Source organism: Euleptes europaea, chromosome 8 (genome assembly GCF_029931775.1).
Source record: "Euleptes europaea isolate rEulEur1 chromosome 8, rEulEur1.hap1, whole genome shotgun sequence".
NCBI classification, from domain to species: Eukaryota; Metazoa; Chordata; class Lepidosauria; order Squamata; family Sphaerodactylidae; genus Euleptes; species Euleptes europaea.
In genome coordinates, this window is record NC_079319.1 from 29,453,932 (window position 1) to 29,474,917 (window position 20,986).

Consider the following 20,986-nt stretch of genomic DNA (forward strand, 5'->3'; position numbering starts at 1 on the left):
TGATTCATTTAACACAAACCATTAAAATGTCAGTGCATTCATGGGTGGGGGGAAGGATGGAAGCAGATCTGAACAATCAACTGGGATTATTTTGGCTTGTTATGTTCTTTGACACTGGCTGTTGCAAAGAGCAGCAGATCTTCACTAAGTCAGTGGCCTACCTATACTACCTTTCACAATGGATGGAGACATACGGTTCAGAATCAAAGAAATACTTGTCAGTGTAAAACAGGACACGGGTGATTAATCTGTGGAGCAGTCATGACAAGTGGTACATATAGCAGGTTTCTGTGGCACATTTGCACAGGAGGAAGAAGGCCTAAACACAGTCTTGTCCACCCCTGGAACTGTCCTGCTGGATCATTCATGTTTTGTCTTTAGGGTGGGATCATGGGTCAGTGGTGGAACATCCGCTTTGCATGCAGAAGGTCCCAGGTTCAATCTCTGGCATCAAGGATCAGTTAGCAGGTGATGTAAAAACATCTACCTGGAACCCTGAAGAGCAACTCCCAGTCAGAGCAGACAGTGCTGATTTTGATAGACCAATGGTCTGATAAAGGCAGCTTCGTGTGACATGGGGCACAGTTGACAATAAAAGTTGGCCATCACATAATTAGATGTGCTAAGCTGCTAAGAAACTTTCAGGCATCAAGTCCCTATTTTATGGCCCAACACTTACCTTCCGCTGAGTGCAGGAGGAGCATTGTTTTGATGGGGGAAAGCTTGCTATGGTAAGATTCCTTTGCCGAAGGACATTATTGGATCCTATTCTGTGTGAGGATTACAGTGCAATCCTAAACAGAGTTGCTGGAGGAACCCATTGACTTCAATGGATTTAGAAGGTCATCACTCTGCTTAGGATGGCACTGCTAGTGTTTCTACTAAGTGGGAAGAGGTTTAGGGCTCATGGCATACAAGTGTTAGCAGTGCGGTCATTTACTTTACAGTGCTAACTCTCATCAAGCCACTTGGTTTCCCCGAACTGACACACACCAAGGTTGCGGGCATCTCAGGATAATGAGACACTGAACTTCATGAGAAGCCCCTAGTCCACATTGACAGCGAAGCCAGAGAAGGACTCACAAGTAATCAAAATGTCTTCTTTTATTGAGCAAGCTGAAGAAATAAATTGAAGACAGGGAGAATGACTAAAACACAACTCAGCCTCCCTACCGTATAACTCTAGCATCAGCGAAAACTGCTGTGTCACAGAATATGACAAGCCATTTTCTAAGACTATTTCCACGTTTTGCAGAAGACTATAATTCTGGCAAACTGCTGTTTTTACATCATTCAGTGTAATCTATCATTAAATTTAATATACTAAGAGTATTGGTGTGTCTAGTTTGTCTACTTCCTGTATCCTATTTAGAAGGGAATGTTTTAAAAAATTGTCTGTTTATGCAAACTGATCCGCTACATGGCTAAAGTTGTGCTTGGCCCCAGCTTCATCCCAGTGGCCACAATTCAGCAAGAAATGAGCTGCGATTTACTCCCATTGAAATTCACGAGATGTGTGTGTCACGGCTTGTAATCCTATATACCCTTATTTTGGAATAAGCCACACTGAATGGTGACATTTCCTTCTGAGTAAAGATGCAAAGGACCAGGTTGTATATTGTTTTCAATGATACTGAGGCTGCACATCCCTAAGTATAATTACTGGGGGGGGGGGGGAGTCTAAACAAATTGGGACTTGATGCAAGTAAACATGCCTGAAATCAGGCTGTTAGGCATCACTGAGTCCTCCTGGACCGTGCCCATCGACTGCAGAGGTTCAGATCCAGGTAACTCGACCTGGAGGGGTTGTGGTACAGACTACTCAAATCCCTCCTGTAAGATCCCCAGGCTACATGAACACTTTTAAATGGTATTCTTTCTGGACATACCGAGTCTGCATTGGATTCAGTCCTTTAACTTTAAAAGCTGGACCTAAATTTAGAAAGGAGCTTTTTGGTTACATTCAGCCCGGCAAGCTTTCCTTTTCACAACAAGCCCCTGTTAAATCGGTGTAGCTCTTCAGCTGATATGGAGATGTCCTCGTTTTACCCTACTGTGAGAGGGAACAAGGCTTTTCGTGGATTCGTATCGGTTAAATGAAGAAACCTCTGCTTAAAGCATGCTCTCTTAGGAACAAGCACAGGGTCGGTTTATTATGGCTATAGCTAGATTTTTTACCTTTATACACAGGCTAAAATCCATACCGCAACATACAAGTGGCCTCTAAAAAGCAAGTGCCTTGCGTTTCATTTCTGAAACATGTACAAATTAGGGTGGGAAACAAAAAGACGTAACACATTCAGAGGTTTCAAGGCAGGTCAAGAAAGTCCATTTTGACAACTCCGCTTTCAGTGCAGTGATCTCATCCTTCTCGCTCACATTTAATCTCTCTATGCAATGTAAAATATAATTGTGTATTTTAAAGGGGGAACAGTGATTTGAATATCTGCCTACAGGCATCATTATGAATTGCAAAATGATTAAACTTAGATTGTCAACGAAACCATGGATTTGTCTTTTCATAATTGCAAATAAAAGGGGGGGCTTATATTGTAAATGTTTGTGAGTAATAATCTGGTTCTTATACTGGATTACGAGAATGAGGGGTATAAATTGTTTCAACAGAAAACCGATGCTAATTGGATTTTTGTTGTTAATCTGCTTTCATACAAATAAGTTGCCTGTCAGCTATTTGTTTCTGAAGTCAAACGACTACTATCTTATACCTAAAGACGTTAGTCTATGTGTGCACACACAAGTACATAAATACATCTGTGCACATGCTCAGGGACTACTAGGAACATTGAACAGTTGAGATATTTCCATATCACCCCAAAAGCTGTAGTTTTAGTATACGTGTAATCAAAAGCTCTTTCCGTTCATTACAGATTTGGCATTCCTACCTCAGGAAGTGGGAGAGTGCGCTATGCATAGTCCTCTCAATATCCATTTGCTATTTTGTGCAGATTGGGCAACAATACATTTTCCAGCTTTGGTATATATGAACACATACTCTCAAACATTTGGGTTTCTGATATATGCACTGGAGCTGGAGGAGATGCACATTGCCCTACTCAAACAATGCAAACATAAATATTAAGAAGATCTTGTATAGTACTCTCCTGATAAGTGAGGTAGGGGCACCAAAATCATGATTTAAAAGAGCTAATGCCACATAGCTAGCAGGCAAGTTTGCAAATGGGATATATATGCATTGTTTCCTTTAAAGAAGACCCAAGTATAAACTCTTGATTATGGACAATGAGTACATATGATACAGTCAACTATATCACTGAACAGGTAGAATGCCATATTTTCACAGGCTACTCTAGGTCAGCCAGGTAAGATGACAACCACAGTGCATGGAAACCATGTTTTTGAGTTGTTAATTTCAACATCACAGGTTAAGGATCTCAGGTATCAGGACTAGGAAAGACTTCTGAAACCCAGTAGACCCGCCACCGGTGGACTAGATGAACCAAGGACCTATCGTAGAATAGAAGAATGTGCCATCAAGTTGCATCCGGTTCATAGTGACCCCAACCCCTGGGTGTTCCAGCCAAGAGAGGGACACAGGTGGTCTACCATTGCCTTCCTCTGCATAACAGCCCCAGTCTTCCTTGGTGGTCTTCCATCCACATACTAACTGTGGCCAACCCTGCTTAGTTCCCAAGCTCCAACAAGTTTGGGTTAAAGCCAGATTATCCAGGCTGCTGTCACAGAATAGGTAAGTAAGTACCAATGGCTGCTGCATTTACTTTGTTTGGAAGCCTTTGGTTTCATAGAATCATAGAGTTGGAAGGGTCCACCAGGGTCATCTAGCACAATGCAGGAAATTCACAACTACCTCCCCCGACATACCCCGTGACCTCTACTCCATGCCCAGATGGCCAAGGTGCCCTTCCTCTCATGATCTGCCTAAGGCCATAGAATCAGCATTGCTGACAGATGGCCATCCAGCCTCTCCTTAAAAACCTCCAGGGAAGGACAGCTTACCACCTTCCGAGGAAGCCTGTTCCACTGAGGAACCGCTCTGTTAGGTTTTGTGGGGTATGTCTATAATGAACATTTTCTAGTGGTGGGTATTTTTCATAAGATACCAACACTGGAACTGTAGGTACGTTGATACATTAGAAGAAAGTCATCGTCCATGAATGGTCATCACCGGAACTATTAAAAAGGTTAATAAAAATTTAGCGATACAGATTGAAATCAATACTCATGTTCGTACGAACCATCAGTCTTGGGTGAGTGCTCAAGATTCCGTAATTAAACACCTATATATAAGTGTCCCAATTTTCACAGCTACCTGGGGCTGCAAGTCCCAGTGGTGTCAAACGAAGCAGCCAGTCCTATGAATCTTCGGAAATCAGGCCAGTGCAGATCAAGAGCCTTTTGAGGTTACCGCCTTTACAAGTGACCTATTAAACTGCAAAGACAGAAGTTGCAGAATGCTCAGCAGTGGGCCCAGCTCATACAACCAAGAGGAAATTCCCTCTCCAAGAACACAGTTCGCTTAGAATGCAATGCGGGATAGGGAGGTTTGTCATTCTAACAGGGTCTCTTGTCAGCGTAGGCAGGAGATGGGACAGATTTTTGTTCCGGACACAAGATCTCAAAGGCATCGCTTTACTTTTGTCCTCTAATGGTGAATAGAACCTTTCAGCTCACTAGGAAAAACACAAAGCGAGTGCGCCTGACCGTTCTAGTGAGATGGGGTCTAAATGTACCAAGTGTCTCCTCCCCAGCTGTGTCCCAGATCACAGTCCATTTGCTTCGGCAGGTACAATGGAAGGCATTGAGTCTGCCCCTACCTACCTGGTTCACATGAGGCTTCCCCTTTCTTGGTCATGTTACAGGGCAATAAAGCCAGAGCCCAAGAGAGTCCCACTAAAACAGAGATCGACATCAACAGGGCCCAATTCACTGAGCAGGAGCTGATTCCCAATTGACATGCATCTTCAAAACCATCTTAGCTGCTGGCCTGTGCGTGCGTCTTATTTTCTGCCACAACAGAACACACACACACCTTCCCGTCAAGATATATGCCATGGATTCTTCAGTGGCATGATTAGGGTTGCCAACTCCAGGTACTGGCTGGAGATCTCCTGCTATTGCAACTGATCTCCAGTCAATAGAGATCAGTTCACCTAGAGAAAATGGACTCTATTGGACTCTATGGCATTGAAGTCCCTCCCCTCACCCCACCCTCCTCAGGCTCCTCCCCAAAAACCTCCCGCCAGTTGCAAAGAGGGACCTGGCAACCCTATGCATGATGCCAAGGCCAGTCCTCGAGGATGCTTGAATTAAAATGGGCCGTCTTTGCTTTAATAAATGAGCTTGCATACTTTCCCCCCTAGGCAGGGCACAGGTCAGAGGATACTTTGAGCAGATCAGTTTTCCCTTCCCCATTTTCTTGTCCCACATCTTACTCTGAATATTCTGTGCCTACAAAAGGCAATGAGCCCTTCCATGTGTCCTCAGAAGCGGGGGAGGCTTTTTAAATTTACAAGCATTGATGTTAGGAAATGAACACCTTAGAGAATGCATCCAGTTTTAACTTTGCCTCTGAAGAAAATGGTTTTTATATGCCGACTTTCTCTGCCCCTTAAGGAAGAATCAAATTGGCTTACAATCACCTTCCCTTCCCCTCCCCACAACAGACACCCTGTGAGGTAGGTGAGGCTGAGAGAGCTCTAAGAGAACTGTGACTAGCCCAAGGTCACCCAGCTGGCTTCATGTGTAGGAGTTGGGAAACCAACCCGGTTCTCCAGATTAGGGTCCACTGCTCCAAACCACCACTCTTAACCACTACACCACAGTAGCTTTGATTCTATGATACAAAGTATGTCCCCCCTTCTCAGTTTAGACTCCTGGGCCGTGTTTGTGTGCATTTATTCTGGACCTAATTAACCCCTCCCCGCAACCAGGCCACTATTTACCTCAATGTGTTCAGAGACCTTAAAAATTAAACACTTCCTGGATTGGGCAGAGGAAATTAGGATTGGGAAACACACACTTCAGATCTCTAGCCTGTTGAGGCTTCAATAAGCCTTATAATCCTCCTCCATTTCTAAGACCAAAAAGCTTGCTTGGCCCTCATCGGGCTGTTTTGGGGAATATCTTCTATAGTTTATGATGTGAATCTCCAGCAAATCCAGGGAGTCCCCCAACTACACAGAAACCTGTGATCTGGTCTGTAAGTGGTCCCATTTCATTGCCGTATTGGTAGGTCTGGGACTGTCATTGCTAGCAGAAGCGAGGATGTTGGAAGAATTGGTGTGATGGCTCCCCCAGGTGGCCTCATGGAAGATAACAGCGCTTGCCTTGAATGTCTCTGTTACATAAGGCACTTCCAGAAAGTCACTGAGTTTCCCTCGCTCATCCTAAAGTGGTCTAAACTATTAGCAATTTACAGAAACGTTTTCATGTATTCATTCAAAAGGTTATATGCCACTTCTTCCTTTTGGCCCAAGACCCAACATGTGTTTTGGCATCTAACTCAATCCAAGCTTCCCAGTACCAAACAGCTGTAACTAGAGATCTGCTGATCAGTTCAACTCGGGAGACTTAACACAGCCTACACATTTCCTTTCTGCCTCACTACACCTTGGCTGTTCAGCCCCTCTACTCAGATTCCAAACCTCTCTTGCCTTTTTTGCTTAGGGAAGGGCCCTTCCTGCTACTCAAAGCGGTGTCAAGTTTCCCGAAGCCTCTATCACTGGCCTTTCCTTTTCTTAAGGTCATACACTCCGGTCATCTTCACTGAGGTCACATCAGGTCACGCCTGCTGCTCACCTCATGTCTCCCTTGAGGCAATTGAGATCTCTTTCCACTCAGCTTTCCAGTACTTGCAACAGCAATCCTAAACAGCACAATCCTACAGCCGGCAGAGTCCATTGCTTCAGATAATACTGTTAAGACTCCTGGTCCACCTCTCTGTTCCCCTCTTCTTGTTTCGAGGTTCAGTATACAGTTTTCCTAGCCAGGTTCCCCTTCCGCTTTCAAGAAGGTGCGCTGTTGTGTGAACATTCTTTTGCTGATGCCATCAGATCTAACAGTGAAAAGGTTTGTGATGATTCATGGCAACTTCATCAACGGCTGGGGAAGAGTTGCAGCCAAGTGAAGGACTGTGTGCCATGTCATCATCTGCATTATCAACAATCGTGTGGGTTGTGTGCTGTATCTTTGCCTGCCACAATTCTGGGATGCAAAATAAATTTATTGCATGTGTTCTCATATATGCATCTGTGAGGATGCTTCCACAGGTACACTGAGAGAGGCATAACATTGTGATACTTCCCCGGCGAGCCTGCCCACCCCAACTCTAAAACCATCTGCACTGCCAGACAAGATATTTTATATTCTAAATGCAGAACAGAATGCTAACAGAAGTTATTGTGGAATAATTTTTAAAAGCCCTTCATGAGCATATGAGGAGCTATTTGCATAACTGTATTACAGTTATTATTTATAAATCACCAACCTTTCTGCTTTGTTATTAAAATCATTTTACCTTTGCGAGCCTACAGATACTAAAGTCAGTCTGTTTGTTAGCATCATTACTGTATGGAATTTATAAATTACCATATTACTGAAAATAATTGTGCAAGAAGAGTAGTTAAAAAACAAAACTATGAGCCTTTGGTTTTTCTTATCATCTCTTCCAGCATTTTCCACTGCTCACTGGTAACCTAGAACAGAAAAGAAGGCATTTTTAGTGGAGGTGTTAATTTCACATTTTTTTTCTACTTAGAGTGTTTATTTAGATAGAAGTGGACACAATCCAGCCAAAGTTAAAGACTTTTAGCAATGCAAACCTAAATAATATACCTTTCTAAGCCCATTGACTTTAACAGAAGCATGCAACTCTGTTTAGGACTGCCCTGATTTCAACAGAAGTTAAGCATATTCTGAACGACTGAAATGTTGGCAATATTGGGTGCAAAGCATGAGAGTCGCTATTACCTTACGCAGGTCATTGAACTCCCCAGCCATGGAGACATATTCACCACCATCCATTCTAATGACCTGCAACATAACAGTATAATATAATATAATAGTACAATGTAATAGTAATGCACAAGATTACTAGTTACAAGATCACTGGTGAGAGCCAGGGTGGTGTAGTGGTTAGAGCACCGGGCTAGGATCTCGGAGTCCCAGGTTCAAATCCCCACTTCTGCCATGGTAGCTTGCTGGGTGAACTTGGGCCAGTCACACACTCTCAGCCTAACCTACCTCACAGGGTTCTTGTGAGGATGAAATGGAGGAGGGGAGAAGAATGTTAGCCATTGTATCCCTACTGGGAAGAAAGGGGAGGTATAAAGGTAATAAACAAAGAAAGAAAGATCGTTTTTCCCCTCCACTTATCTGAACACCACTAACAATTCCAACAGTGTAATCCTAAAGAGAATCACTTCAGTCTAAACCCTTTAATTTCAATGGGCTTAGACTGGAGTAACTGCATAGGATTGCACTTCAAGTGATTTTGTTCAACATCTGTGACATGAACCTTAATTAACATGCTAAAAAAATTAAGTATGATCAAATACAAAAAAAAAATCTTTAAGGGGACCAAGTTCTCTATTTAGAGAAACAGAATCCGAGGCACTAGCAGAACTGAAATAAATCCCATAGTATCCCATAGTATTTCAAAACAACTTGGAAATAATTTCCATTAACCCCACTTGGCCTCATGGAAACCATTTCTATTAAGCTGTGTTGCATGCTCACAATTGGGCTGAAATTAATTACAGTCTTCTGGAAGCAGCAACGGCTGAGGCATTTGCTGTATCAGCTAGAGCTAGAACTTACAGCTCCAGTAACCCAGCTTGCGTAATCACTGCACAGATAGGTGGCAAGATTGGCAATTTCTTCTACAGTTCCCAGGCGGCCGCAAGGAATCCTCTCAATCATTCCTTTCAAAAATGCGCCTGTTGGGTCGAGCCGAGAAAAAGCTCCCTGGAGAAGAAGAAGAAAATTCAGAAAGTCGTTGTTTTCCTGGAACTCCTCTAGAGAGCAGAGGGCCCTGCTAAAGTATCATAAAGCAATCGAGGTAAATGCAGCTTAAATGACGGTCTATGAGAGAAGGGGGGGATTTATGTGATTTCACTGCATCTAACAGGCTGGGGAAAAAGACAGCGCTCTAAACTTAGCTCAAATAAGGACTGCAGCATTAATAAGTTCTGAAAAGATGAAGCAGTGGGTGCCAGGGAGATATTGTGCTGCTTTAACTAAACAGGACTTAGCATTACAAACAGGAACTCGTTAAAAGACACAGGAGAGAAGGTGAAGGAACAGGGAAGCTCACGCTCCAAGCCCCATCCACCCACTGCTAAAACGATCCCAGGGGTGGAAGAACAAAGTCTGTAGGATTCTTCATGGCTTTGGGCTGAAGTGTGTGTGTACTTGGGAGGGGCTCTGAGCTCAGTCCCCTCTCGTTTTATTTTTTTTAATATATATTTTCATTCCCCATAACCTAAAGCTATGTCCCTGCTCCTCAGGTTCAATAGAGGATCTCCCACATATTTTGTTTAGTTGCCCATTTTATAACTCCATTCGTTTCAAATTAACCCAGCATACCCCAGATGTATTAGATACAGTTGAGGGCTGAGCTAGATTTTTAATGGCAGACGTTAATCCAAAGATCACGCTTAGTGTGGCCTTTTATATCATGTTAGCTTCTAAGCTAAGGAAGAAAAAAATATTTTATTGTTTTTATAAAGAGATACAGAATAAAAAGAAGGGAAATATGGGGGAAAGGATCAAATTTGTTTCTGCTTCCGAGCATTACGCAGTCAAAACTATCGTCAAGTCAAAATAACATCAGTCACCTTAAACATATAATCATCGTTACAGACACTCATTAAATAGTTTTTAGAATAATTCTCTAGACTTCTTATTCTTAATAAGTATTCATGGCACGTGAGTAATGATCATACAGAGGTTGCCATTTTGTCATGAAATAATCCACTGAGTTCATTTTCAATAGGTGAGTCAATCTAGCCATTAATGCAAAATCAAAGAGTTTACCGGTCCATTCTGTGGTAGCTGGAATTGTGTTGGATTTCCAATATCTAGCATAAACAATCCTAGTAGCCGAAGTTGTGTATTGATAAAGTTCTTTGTTATTAGAATTAACTTGAGGAGGGGTTATACCCAACAGCATATATTTGGGTTCTAATTCAAATTTTACTCGCAACATTGTCTGAATTTCTCTATAAATTTTCCACCAGTACTTTTGGCTTTTAGTCCCCTCTCATTTTAGCCCTGAAGCCTTTGCCCGAGTTTGTACCAAGCTGGAGCAGGCAGTGAGCCCCTTGCTTCCCATCAGCCACAACAATTCCAGGCCCCAGCTGGGCAACGGTAAGTGCCTATGTGGTAATCTATACAGACAGGACATTCCCTGGTTCTATAGAAGGAAGTGCACAATTGTTTGGCTCCACCCATTGTGGGGGGGGGTATCAGGAACAGGCAGGAGGCTGTTCCAATCCTCTGTCATTTTTCTGAATGGACAGGACGTGTCTCACGTGGGTAGTATAGGTGCGTGGGGATGGTAATGGGATGGATGAGGGCCGATAAACCGAAGCTCAATCCAGACAAGACTGAGGTGCTGCTCGACAATGACAAACCTGCTCGAGGGCTGAGGCGTCAATTGTCTTGCAATTAAGGGGCTGATCTTTTAACACTATTTTTAACCTGGAAACTGTTACTTCAAGTGGTCAGTGGTCCGTTTCATGGTCTATGTTTTTATGCTGCCCTGTGTGTTTTAATGCTGGATTGTAATTAATATCATTCAGTGTTTTGTTTTTATTATTTTTGTTTTGTAAGCACCCTTGAGAAGGTTCCTGGAGAGGCAACGCAAAGGTTCTCTTTACATTTGGCCGCAAAAGCTGGAAATGAAATTCTGAAGAAATGTGCTTAGAAATGATCATGAATTTAAATGGATCTGAGCTGTGACCAAGTAATGATGTTTAGGCTTGGAAAGCCAGACTCTGAACAAAGTGTGTTGCTTCACAGAGTATGGTATGATACCAGCAAAATTGATGGCAAAGCTTGAATGTACCTTTGTCTTTATTGGACCTGGTTGGATTATGTTGAATCTCATGCCATATTTACCCCATTCAGCTGCAAGAGACCTAGAAATTCATTAACAGACTCCATAAATATTCAGCACATACAGAGGGCAGATAAAACTAGAGAATAAAGGTTTAGAATTTTTGAGATTTTGGGCTTATGCATAGTTTTCTTTTCACTTGAGGATGCTGCCCCCTAGAAACATTGTCAGATTTGACAACTGCTTAGTTATGTGGAAATCTTCTCTGCTTTTCCCCACTTAATTCCTTGCATGTCACTAAGAAGTCCTCTACCAAAATTCCACAACTGACGGAGTAATGGCTACTGACAATAACCCTTTCCAGGTGTTATGCTTCTGGCACTCCTATCACATATAACTAGGGTGAGCTGTGCTATGCATAATCACAACAGTATACAAGACAGCCATTTTACCTGAAATGGGAAATGCATATGCTGCAGCATCAGTGTGCACATATGTGTCCCCCCCCCCCCCCCGCCAAATTCTGGTGTTAAAATAGCATGTACTGAAACTGCAAAATATATGTGTAGCCCCTTCTCAGAGAAAATGGTGACCACACTGACTGGGATGATTGTATGCAGTGCACTCTCCCAGCACCCAAGATAGCAAAGCAAAGTCTGAAAAGGACATAAAAACCAGGTTGTCATTTTGCAGTGAGAAGCAAGAACTGACACCACAGTTCTGCGTGATGCTCCATTATTTACAGTGCTGGGGCCTAGTCTTCCGGGACTTTCTATTTCCATGGTGCCCCTTCCTCAGAGATGTACTTGCTTATTATCATCCACCACCCAGCATGTATCCATTATGGGGAAGAGCAACAAAATATATACCACGTTGTCAGGCAGAGGTGCTTAAGAAAACAGAGCCTTGCTGGATCCAGCACTTTGTTTCTAACAGATGCCAGACAGATGGCTTGTCTAGAAACTCAGAAGCAGGAAGTGAAAGCAAGGGGTATCCCTTGCTATTTATCCGCCATATCTGGTAATCAGGGGCAGACGACCTCTGGACCTTGAGGATTGCAATCTACTATGTCTGTATATTATGCTCCTTTCCATATGGGACTTGTGACCCCCTCCCCCCAGTCTTAATGTTGTCATATATAAATGAACTGTTAGCATCCTTTGGGATTTAACCAGTCTATTGGAATAGGAGTAAATCACATTTGAACCCTAACTGGGATTGTAACAACTGAGAAAGCTGACATACATTACTCACTTGCACAGTGCCTCTACTCCCGCTTTTGCGGAGGCGCTCGGTGATACGAATCCAGATCCGCTTTCTGCATAGATAGTTGTAATGGCGAGGAATGCTGCCCCTGAAAAGATGCAGGAAGATAAACATCACATGCCAGCTGCATCCCTTGCCCTACAATCGATTCTCCCAGCCTGGCAGTTCTCATGGAAACAGGAAACCAGGAGCGTTTATGATTCAGACTCAAAAAAACCAAACAAGATCTAACAGGAAATGGCATCGCTGTTTGAAGATGGACCCTCTGCATCTTTTACACCCATGCAAGAAGTCTTCCCCCAGTGCAGGAAGTGGAAGAGAGATTTCCCTGGCTTCCTCTTCCTGCTGCTGCCTGTTTATGTGGCTTTTTATCCACACAAGTTCCCCAATCCATGGCTTTTGCTTTTCAGCACTTGCAGGTAGCAGCTGGGGGAAAGACAATGGGAGGAACGATCCACCGCCTTTCACTGACGCTGCATGAATCTAACCCCATATAATTAAAGCATATAAGTTTTTTTTCGCAGCCAGGGATTCACTCACAACCTTAATGAACCACAAGCTCAATCTCAGGTCCTTATTTGCAGCACCATCTTAATTGCACAAGATGCAATATGCAGATTACAAGTGGGCTACCATGTGTATGCAGTGATTAAAAAACTCATCAGGATCCAGCTTTGCTCTTTATGTCACCAGTAATAACTCCCTGTGGAAGAGTAACACCAAACCTTCCATAATCTCCTCGCCCAATGGGTCCCAAAATGATTCAGAAACCAAATAAGTGAAATCCGTTTCCCACAGTGGTACTGAGCTGCAACTCAGTGCTTAAGCAATTATTGTTAATGTGGCAAAAACCCCATCCAAGGGCTTCTGTCGTGTCAAGTCAAGTGATGCGGCTCCTGTATGTCTTTGAAGACTGAGGTTCAGAGGCTTTGCAGAAACGGGACACCTCGCAAGGGGCCAAGCTGGTACTTAATCTACTTGCAACGATGGTGTGAGTGGAGGCTGCCAATCGCCCCGCATGCATAATGTGCAGCCAGTGTTCCACTTAGGAAGCTCCAGAGATATAGAGACCAGGCAATGACAGCACGTGTGCTCAGATGCTTCATGGATGAGCCAGTGTGCAAGCAAAGAAAAAGTCTTTTCCTGCTCCTCTGCACCGTATCTGACAAAGGGCGCTTTGACTCTCAAAAGCTCCTACCCCGGAAATCTCGTTGGTCTCTATAAGGTGCTACTGGACTCGAATCTAGCTCTTTCCCTGCAGACCAACACGGCTACCCTCTAAAACTATTTTCAAGACTCGGGCTCTGGAGAGGCACTTCTCCAGCTCTTTCAAGGGCACCACTCTCTTCCCATAACCACTTCAGGCTTGTGTTTACAATAATGAAATATGCTATTTAAAACAGCTTGGAGGTCCCATACGAGGCAGCCGCACAGGCCCAGACAGTGTCTGCTGCCCAGCTTGCAATGAATACTACGTCTGTGTGGATTAAACCTGCCTTTTTGTGCTTTAATCAGTTCTTTTCCAATTTCCAGAGTTACAAAAGCAGTCCCATTAAGGATGATATCAGTGATTGTCCTCCAAGCATTTGCAGAAAGGCCTTCCGAAGGAGAAATAAAGTTTCCAGCTGCGTTATTGATAATAATCTGAAATGGAGAAAGAAATTTTAAATCCATACTGAAATCGGAGCCCGGCTCATTTATGAAACCGGATGGCACTCAGAGATTACCAGAAGACAAATGCATTTATCGGCTGCAGCTTCTGCAAACATCCACGCAGAGAAAAGAGATGCATAAAGTCTTCCAAGTGATAAATGCTTGTTTCTTGGGGCTGTTTAGTGCATACTGTGTGCTCATTTCAATATGGGAACAAAACAGTCGCACAAGTCAATTATAAGCCACAGTACACACCTGCACAACTGTCCTCTACAATGATACCTTTTTAAAAAAATCACAAGACATGTGTATATAAACAGCTACCATATTTGTACTGGATTCTGTGCTTGTTCTATTCAAGTGAAATTTCTCCCCAGTCCTTCCCTCCTCCTGCAGGCGCCCCATGCTTTTCCTCAGGGCTCACCAACCCCCAGAAGCAGGATTTTGGGGGGCACAGCAGGCTACAGAAGGAAGGAGGAGAGGGGAAGCTTCTATTCCATGAGCACAAATGTACTCCCACTGCATAAGACTCAACCCTTTCCCCCCTCCAGAGATTTGGTTTTATAGCTGTTTTCAGTTGCTGTGAACACGACAGTGGAGGCTACTTTTAAAAATGTAACGTATTATAGCACTGTTTTTAAATGTTTACTTGCCTGACATTATAGAATTGTTTGCAACACAATACATGCCATTTCCAATGATGAATTTCCAATTAGGATACTCACACTGGGATGTCCAGCCTCTTTAATTAACTGTGCAACTGCATTACTAACAGAAGTTGGGTCTCTTATATCACACTGAACTGCATGAACCTGGGTAATGAAAGATCACCAGCGTCACCAGCAGCAGCAAAAACAACAACAGCTGTAAATACAACTTCTGAAACAACTCAGGAGTTCAAAATACATTTTTGCATGCATAAAATTCATACATGCATAAAATGCCAAATATCAGTAACAACTGGTAAGCAAATACCTTATTTCCAGTTTTAGAAGAAATTTCTTCTGCAGTTTGTTTCAAGACATCAAGTTTTCTACAAAAAAAACCCCACACATCATAGCTAAGTTTACACCACATGCTTATATATCATGCTTTGATCTAAGGTAAAACATTTGATGATTTTGCTCAACTAATCTTTGATTTAGTTCATTGTGAATAGGCCTAATTCACAACATGCACTGATGGCATCAATTCAAATATAATGAAATAACATAAACATAACATACAAAGAGTCCCGAGATCTAACAAGGTACAGAAAAAAGCAGAGAAGCCGGGAAGAGCAGAGGAACCTCCTTTGAATTCTAATTCACAACATGGCTATCCAGCATTGCACTTCTACTGATCACATCTAAGTGGCTTTAAAAAAGGACATGCCTTCTGAGGCGGAGGAACCTCATTAATCAGTGTGTTGTTTTTTAAAGAGAGACTCAAACAAAAATGCACAAATTCCAACTGTAACATTTAAGACAACACACAAAAATGGGAATTCAAGCAAGCGTAGAACAGAACACCATGTAAGCTGGAGCATTTGCAAAAGGGGAAAAGTAGGATGTTACAGGTATTTTGCAAGATATTTTGGTTGCTGAACACTTATTTGGGAAGGGGTGGGGAGGGACCACCAATCACAAAGACTGCTGGAACGGTAGAAAACAGCGAAACATACCAGACGCAACTTGTGAAAACGAGGAGCCCTTACTCTCATTCTCCTCTGCTGACTGACAGAAGAATAAAAGGAAAATACAACTTCAAACATTTTTCAAAGTTTCCAGCTCAAGGCAGAGCTAACAACTGGTCAGGAAGGCCCTCTTCCTCGCAAGGCATGCCAACCTTCTGACAATGGTATAGCATTTATTCAGATGGCCTAACCCTTTGCTGTCTGCCTCCTGCCTCACGACCCAAAATTAGCTGGGTTCCAAGGATCACATGACTAGTTCTCACATGCCCAGTGGTACTACTCCATGTCCAGAAGATGGCCCAGATGCCCTCCCTCTCATGAACTGCCTAAGGTCACAGAATCAGCATTGCTGACAGATGGCCATCTGTGTGTGTGTTAAGTGCTGTCAAGTTGTTTCCAACCCATGGCGACCCTATGAATCAATGTCCTCCAAAGTGCCCTATCCTTAACAGCCTTGCTCAGATCTTGCAAATTGAGGGCCGTGGTTTCCTTTACAGAGTCAATCCATCTCTTGTTGGGTCTTCCTCTTTTCCTGCTGCCTTCAACTTTTCCTAGCATGATTGTCTTTTCCAGTGACTCTTGTCGTCTCATAATATGTCCAAAGTTAGCCTCTGCTTAAAACCTCCACGGAAGGAGAACTTACCACCTCCCGAGGAAGTCGGTTCCACTGAGGAACCACTCTGTTAGAAAATTCTTCCTAATGTCTAGATGGAAACTCTTTTGATTTAATTTAAACCTGTTGGTTCTGGTCCGACCTTCTGGGGCAACAGAAAACAACTTGGCACCATTCTCTATATAAAACCCCTTCAAGTACTTGAAGATGGTTATTGTATCCCCTCTCAGTCTTCTCCTCTTCAGGTCCAGCCCACTGTTCTGACATGATGAACTACTAGCCTAACAAGAGCTATCTTAGTATTAAAAGGTAGGGCTGTTGAAAAAAAAATTCGGTATAGTTCGGCTTCGGCAAAATTCAGCCCGTTTTTATTCGGGCCGTGCCGAAGTCCAAACTCCCCCGCTTCGGATCCGAGGAAATTCGGGGGGATCCGGAGTTCAGGAGAAAATTCGCCCCCCCGCGCGCCTTCAGGGGGATTCCCTGAAGGCGCGTGGGGGGCCCTTTAAACAGATCTGCGCCTCCCAGACAGCGCAGAGGGTCTTGCCAGCCCCCCGCCAGCTTGGGGGGGGGGGCTTTAAATAGATCTGTGCCTCCCGGCTGGGAGGCACAGATCTGTTTGAAGACCTGACGCGCGCCTCCAGGGAGCTTCCCTGGAGGCGCGCGGCGGGCCCTTTAAATAGATCTGCACCTTCCGGTCGGGAGGCACAGATCACATAAGCACCAGATATCTCAAATAGGCTGTTGTCTGCAATACCTTGCATCACCAAGTGAGCCAGCATATATACCAAAAGATAAAGAACTGAATATTCAGAATAAAAAGACTCTACATCTTCATACCGTGTAACAAAAGCAGACTTGATTTTCATTGCAATGTGAGCGACTATAAAATGGAATTTACCGGCTTGCTATAACACACTCTGCTCCCAAATGAGAAAGTGCCGCTGTCATTCCTTTGCCAAGGCCTGTCCCTCCTCCTGTGATAAAGGCCACTTTCCCTTTAAAAGCATTTGGTGGCAACATCATTTTCTGAAGAGGTGAAAAGAAGGCAGCCTGAGGCATATCGCTTTGATACATTACTTTTGTTCCGTGGCTCAATAGCTGAAAAGGGAAATACATAAAATGATGATGATGTCTTACCTTACATAGCCCAGAAACAATTCCCAACTACAGGACTACTGTAGACATAAAAGAAATACCCCATAACCAACAAAGCAGGACATAGTCTTATTTTCAAGCACAAATTAGGCATATAGCGTTTAGTCACCCCATTTTTGTTAACAAATCTTCTGGCATTCCTATCCTGTTTTTCTTTGACTCTCTTATCAGCACGCTATGAAGTCTAGCAAGGTAGGGCCGCTGTTCCAAAAAATTTAGAAGTACAGTTGCCTTGGGCTTGAAACTGGTTTCATGGTTATTTGGATGATCACAAAATATATTTAGGGTTGGGGAAGCAACAAAGAGTGTGAAGTGTACCAAGGTACCAAGTATTTTTGCTTGTAATATATATACTGAGTTGTAATCAAATCAAATTTCAAATACCTTTATTGGCATAGTACAATCTGCAGTATATAGAGTTGTAATATATATACTGAGTTTCCCAAGATAAATAATAAAGCAAGCAAGTCTGAACAAGCAGTAAGGGAAACTTGTGGAATGCCAGGGTGTAAAGAGGATTTTCAGTTACAAATTGTCAGAATGGTGCATCCTCAGTCAATCTTTAACTGCAATGCAAAGTTGCACTTTGGACAAGAAGCTCTATCTGCATATGAACAGTTGGAGTTAACAACTGCAGCCCTGAATGGCATACACTGAATTTTTACCCCAAACATTTCTTGTGGTTGATCAAGACATGGTACTGCAATGATAGAATATAAAATACATATGGTACACTTCTTAAATTAATGGTGGTACCCTTTTGGCCAATCTAATAAGAAACTTATTTGACATTTGAAAAATATTTTCTCTGAAGGCTAAAATGAAGTTTTAAGTGTGGAAAAAGAAAGACTGTGTGTCTTGCCAGTGAAGGAGCATTTGTACTCAACAGGGAAGAGGAAATGTCAGACAGAATTAAAATTGGAAGGCTGAAAATATTGAGAAAGACCAAGAGATCAGCCTTGGGATGAGCACACCTGCTCAACTGCTAATATTTACCAGAATTTTGATAAAAAGCAATTGATCATGTCATCGCCAAGAGTATCACTTTATGGATTTAAAGAGCAAACAAAACAGAATTAAGTGGCAACTGAGCAGGTCTGTGGAAAAGGAAGAAGCCCAAAATTGCTTAATAACCAGAGAACACTATGTGGGAAATGAGAAGTTACAGATCTGAAGGTGATCTACAAGGGGAGTTTCAGACAGAGGGTTTATTTTCTTAGTGCTTGACAGCCCTGATCCAATGCCAATGACCTCCTCAAACCACTGAGGGACTGACAATCCCCAATAACCCAGACACCATCCCAACAGCAGGTTCCTTCAGGAGCTGTGATCGAGACAGTACTGAAGAATCTGTCTGCTGCTTTCTGAAAGAAACAGAACTACCAAATTATTTACACTATACAATTCTGTGCAGTGATTTGTAGCATTAATCGCACAAATGCTCTCACAACACCACCATGACACAGGTGTGCTTTTTTTTTTAGAAACTCCTCTTTTTACTGACGAGAGAGCAGCAAGCTGTACATCGTGACTCCCTGAAAAAGAGGACTCTTGAACCCAGTTCCACATCCTACCCAATGGACTGTATCTAAAGAGTGGCAAATCCAATGCAAAACCTTCCATGAATAAATGGCCTATTTATTCATGGAAGGTTTTGCATTGGATTTGTGACTCTTTAGATGTACGTTTCCCCCATCCCTATTCTCAAAACTCAACCATAAGCCCCCATGCAGAGTTTTGAGAATTCAGATGGGGAAAATGTGCATCTAGAGAGTGACAAATCCAATGCAAAACCTTCCATGAATAAATGGCCTATTTATTCATGGAAGGTTTTGCATTGGATTTGTGACTCTTTAGATGCACTTTCCCCCCATCCCTATTCTCAAAACTCAACCATAAGCCCCCATGCAGAGTTTTGAGGATTCAGATGGGGAAAATGTGCATCTAGAGAGTGACAAATCCAATGCAAAACCTTCCATGAATAAATGGCCTATATTCATGGAAGGTTTTGCATTGGATTTGCCACTCTTTAGATATAGACTCTGTAATCCACATTCGGTCTCAATAGAAAGGTGGGCTAGAAATAAAAATTTTTTTTTAAGATAATAAGATACTTTTTAAGATAATGGAAACATGGTCCAAGACACCAGGGCGGTGGCCAATCTGTTTTCTGCTGCCCGTTTGCTTCCTGAGTTTTGGGGATAAAATCCAACACGGTGTTGTTGCTTTTCCAGTTCCGTTCAAGACCCTTCAGAATTTACCGCCAAGACTGGAGCTCCTGACGACACCCAGAGTTGTGGATGTGGGAGGTGTGCAACAGCCCTACAAAGGGACCCATTCCTGCAGTTATACTCTCCCTCCTCCTCTTGGAAAGCATGGGTGTCCCAAGAGTCCCGGCGCGGTTATAAACGCGCCTTACCCGCGCGGTGGTGCCCGGGAAGCACCGTGGGAACCCTTTGAGCCAGGACCCTCCCCTCGTTCCCAGGGCCGCCGCCATGTTTCCCTCTGCCAGGGAGCCCAGTGACGGAGCCGCCCCCGAACGGGCCTCCGTACGCGAGGGACGCGAGTGGGCGGGGCTCTCGGGTGATCTCACGCGGACACGCCCACTCAGCGCTCTGCCGTGAATGAGTCCGAGCGGAACGCGCCGCTTTCATTCATTCATTCATATTTTCACCGCGCGGAGGCTGAATTTCTGGGTTGCTTTTCACGCCCCCCCCCCAGCTTGCGCGGTAAAAGCAACAGACACCCTTTATATGTGGATGAGGTTGATATGTCTGGGGGCCCTTGGTTTTGTTTGTTTAGCAGTTGATATGAGGTTGATATGTCTGGGGGCCCTTGGTTTTGTTTGTTTAGCAGTCTGGCTGCTATAGTTTTTTTTAGTAATTTTTTTTCCTTTTTACCAACTCAGGTGAACCACATCATCTTTTAATTGGCATTGAATATGTTGCAAGAATTGTGCCATTTTAATTCGAGATGATCAAAGCCCAGATGTTTACCATGGCTGTGCAGGTAGATCTCGATGAGTAGCCGTTGCTGTTGGTCTGTCACTAGCAGTGGAAAACAGCAAGGGTCCAGCAGCACCTTAAAGGCTAACGGTGCATTCCTAAGGAGAGTTACTCCAGTCTAAGCTCACTGAAATTATGGGCTAAGCCAAAACCCAAGATCCATCACTCTGAATGGTAGCAGATTAATTAAGTAAGTTTCAGATTCTAACAGAAGAGTCACTGGAAAAGACAGTCATGCTAGGAAAAGTTGAGGGCAACAGGAAAAGAGGAAGACCCAACAAGAGATGGATGGACTCAATAAAGGAAGCCACAGCCCTCAATTTGCAAGATCTGAGCAAGGCTGTCAAAGACAGGACATTTTGGAGGACTTTCATTCATAGGGTCGCCATGAGTCGGAAGCGACTTGACGGCACTTAACACACACACACAGAGACTGGATAATTCACAGTGGGTAGCCGTGTTAGTTTGTTTGCAGTGGTAGAAAAGGGCAAGAGTCCAGTAGCACCTTAAAGACTCACAAAAATATTTTCCGGTAGGGTATGAGCTTTCATACACAGACT

The 20,986-nt window shown here is 43.3% G+C and overlaps 1 protein-coding gene across 1 annotated transcript; it reads right to left on the minus strand.

Moving 5' to 3' along the window:
- Positions 1-7,634: 7,634 nt before the first annotated feature.
- DECR1 (2,4-dienoyl-CoA reductase 1) lies at positions 7,635-19,918 on the minus strand. The gene is made up of 11 exons (XM_056854893.1): positions 19,683-19,918; positions 18,698-18,785; positions 17,165-17,364; positions 14,954-15,011; positions 14,704-14,790; positions 13,822-13,969; positions 12,314-12,413; positions 11,069-11,141; positions 8,818-8,964; positions 7,969-8,031; positions 7,635-7,694 (listed from the first exon to the last, which is right to left on the minus strand). The coding sequence occupies exons 1-11, from the start codon at positions 19,916-19,918 to the stop codon at positions 7,635-7,637; spliced, it is 1,260 nt and encodes a 419-aa protein (XP_056710871.1).
- Between the last annotated feature and the right edge of the window lie 1,068 nt (positions 19,919-20,986).

Bases quoted from the DNA above. Each gene is read 5' to 3' on its own strand.
- DECR1 (XM_056854893.1), bottom strand. From the start codon at position 19,918: ATGGCGGCGGCCCTGGGAACGAGGGGAGGGTCCTGGCTCAAAGGGTTC. The intron at 18,786-19,682 runs GTAAATTCTGAA...TGTTTCTTTCAG, and splicing joins CAGGAGCTCCAGTCTTGGCG to AAAGCAGCAGACAGATTCTT. The intron at 11,142-12,313 runs GTGAGTAATGTA...ATGAATTTCTAG, and splicing joins GGAGTAGAGGCACTGTGCAA to GTCTCTTGCAGCTGAATGGG.